The following is a 2,903-nucleotide window of genomic DNA, read 5'->3' on the forward strand; positions in this document are numbered from 1 at the left end:
GGTAATGATATCTGTCTTATTACACTATCTTTCCTATCCCCATGCTCCCTCCTATCCCTTCCCTCCCCTTTGCCCATTCAAAGTTCCTCCACTCATCCCATGCCCTCCTCATTATGGATTAGCATCCGTTTATCAGAAAGAAAAAAAAAAACATTTGGCCTTTGGTTTGGGGGATTGGCTTGTTTCACTTGGCATGATATTCCCAAACTCCATCCATTTACCTGCAAATGCCATATATTCTTAAACTTGTTAGAGAAGCACTAATAGGAGAAAATCAAACTTTATATGTAGAAAATATTTTTATGTTGTACTGTATTTGGATAATTAAATGAGAAAATTGATGCAAGAACAGATTTTCTTGGCAATTAATAGCCATGAAGAGTTTAAAATTGATTCTTTAGCTAAGAGAAAACCAAGTCTTGCTCATTGTTCTTTGAAGGGCTGATTTGAATTCCTTATTTCTCAGACTATATATCATTGGATTGAACAATGGGGTGAGGATGGTATAAGACACAGATATTAGGGTGTCTTGGCTGGAAGAGTAATTGGACTTGGGTCTTAAGTAGATGAAGGAGGCACAGCCATAGTGGACAGTTACCACAATGAGATGGGAGGCACAGGTGGAGAAGGCTTTGTATCTCCCAACAGAGGATGGGATCTTTAGAATGGCAGAGATGATGCGGACATAGGACACCAGGATGAGTAGCAGTGGGATAACTAAGACCAATACACCCAGCATGAAGATGACCAACTGACTGAGGTGGGAGTGGTGAGATGCCAGTTTGAGGACAGGGGAGATGTCACAGAAGAAGTGATGCAGTTGGTTGGAAGAGTGGAAGGGCAGGTGAAATACCAGGGAGGTAGTGACCAAAGAGACAGTGAAGCCACAGGCACAGGCAGCAGCCACTAATCCCAAGCACACCCCATGGCCCATGAGCACTGTGTAGCGCAGCGGGTTGCAGATGGCCACGTAGCGATCATAGCCCATGGCTGCCAGCAGGAAGGAGTGAGAGCAGCCCAGGAAGAGGAAGGTGAACATCTGGATGGCACAGCCCAGGAAGGAGATGGTCTTCTTCTGAGCCAGCAGGTCCACCAGCATCTTGGGCACAATGACAAATGTGTAGCTGGTCTCAGAGCAGGAGAGAACTGAGAGGAAGAAGTACATGGGGGTATGAAGGGCTCTGTCCAGCACAATGGTGGACATGATGATGGCATTGGTGCCCAGTGTGAAGAGGTAGAGGAGCAGGAAGACCATGAACAGCAGTCTCTGGAGGCTGGCCAGAGCTGAGAAGCCCAGGAAGACAAATTCTCTCACCCAGGTCTCGTTGACCCACTCCATAGACAGCAGTTCTACACAGGAGTGCCAGGGACAGAGGTGGAGGCCAGGACACAGGAAGAAGAGCAGAAAAGTACAGGATCCTCAGCGTGAAGCTTGTAGGTGACAGGTATTCCCGGATATTTGGTAGAGTTCTTTCATTCCATCTTTAAAATGTCTGCTAAAAGAAGAATTGGTGCTAAATATTCCAAAGAATAACTGACTCCAGTTTGGAGGCTTTTTGTAATTTGAAAAACAGCTCCTCATTTTTGCCAAGCATTATACCAATGTCTAAAAGATTTCCCTTTTTTGTTTTATATGCATTATTTGTTTTTCTTGTTTAATATAAACCCAAGGACTGTAGGTCTCTGTGAGTGAACATTGTTAGCTTGAACAATCTGATCCTGATCAGAATGCAAAATGAAAGAATTGTGAAACTGATCATATTGTGCTACATGAACCTAAGAATGCATCAGAAGGAATTATACTTCTTTTTTCTAATTATGATGCACATATTTCAATAACTAAATATACAAACAAACAATGAATCAAACAGAAGGGAAATCTGTGGATTAGAACAGGAAGGACTCAAAGAAAGGTAATGGGAAGTACTTGCATTTGAAAGGAAACAAATTATATAGGATTTTATGAATATGCTGATATATTCATTACAATTACCTTAACATAGTCCACAAAACAATAAGAAAAAAGAAATTAGCTTTACTTACAACAGACTGACTAATAAGAAGCCAACTGGAAACACTGCTTGAGGTTCCAGAAACTAGTACATCAAATAAAAAGTGGGGCAAAAGATAGCATTAAAGGCAATATATTTTTTCTTATTCAGGAAAGATAAGTCACCAGGCGGTAGAGAGAGACTAACTTGGTGACTTTTTTTTTTTTTTTTTTTTTTTTTTTGCACATGTCAGTTTTTCCATTCTGTGTTTCCACAGAGAAACTTATAGAAATACAGCTTTTCAGAAGTGGCTCACATCTTGCCACAGAATACGAAAGACAGTAGGACAATTGCCATTTGACAGGTTATTCATTCCTGCTTGAAACCATCAGTTCTTATGTACTGATAGGCCAGTAAGAATGCTTTGGAACATTTTGCTACTAGAACTAGTTTGCAAAGTTCCAGAAAGAATTTTTTCTAAAATAATTTTCAGACTTTAAATGAGATAATTTTTCCATGTGTGCATTTTCCAACTGTTTGACCTAATAATAAGAAATTTTCTTTGAGTAGAAAAATCATCTACTATATATTAACTGGATACAGTCTTCATTTATTTTCATATGAGACTTTTAAATCATTTCATGCTGAGAAATTTTTCTCATCTTTTTTTTCAATTTTATGAGTTTTTTTTTAAGAGAGAGAGAGAGAGAATTTTTAATATTTATTTTTTAGTTTTTGGCGGACACAACATCTTTGTTTGTATGTGGTGCTGAGGATCAAACCCGGGTCGCACACATGCCAGGCGAGTGCGCTACCACTTGAGGCACATCCCCAGCCCAAAGTCAATTTTACTTATTTTATTTTTTTGCAGTGCTGAGAATTGAACCCAGGGCCTTGTGCATGCGAGGCAAG

General features: G+C 39.9%; 1 protein-coding gene across 1 annotated transcript; it reads right to left on the reverse strand.

Annotated features, from left to right (window-relative positions):
- Positions 1 to 397: 397 nt before the first annotated feature.
- On the reverse strand, positions 398 to 1,339 carry LOC114104540 (olfactory receptor 10K1). The gene has a single exon (XM_027950688.2). The coding sequence runs from the start codon at positions 1,337 to 1,339 to the stop codon at positions 398 to 400; it is 942 nt and encodes a 313-aa protein (XP_027806489.2).
- Between the last annotated feature and the right edge of the window lie 1,564 nt (positions 1,340 to 2,903).

Source organism: Marmota flaviventris, chromosome 10 (assembly GCF_047511675.1).
Source record: "Marmota flaviventris isolate mMarFla1 chromosome 10, mMarFla1.hap1, whole genome shotgun sequence".
Taxonomy (NCBI): domain Eukaryota; kingdom Metazoa; phylum Chordata; class Mammalia; order Rodentia; family Sciuridae; genus Marmota; species Marmota flaviventris.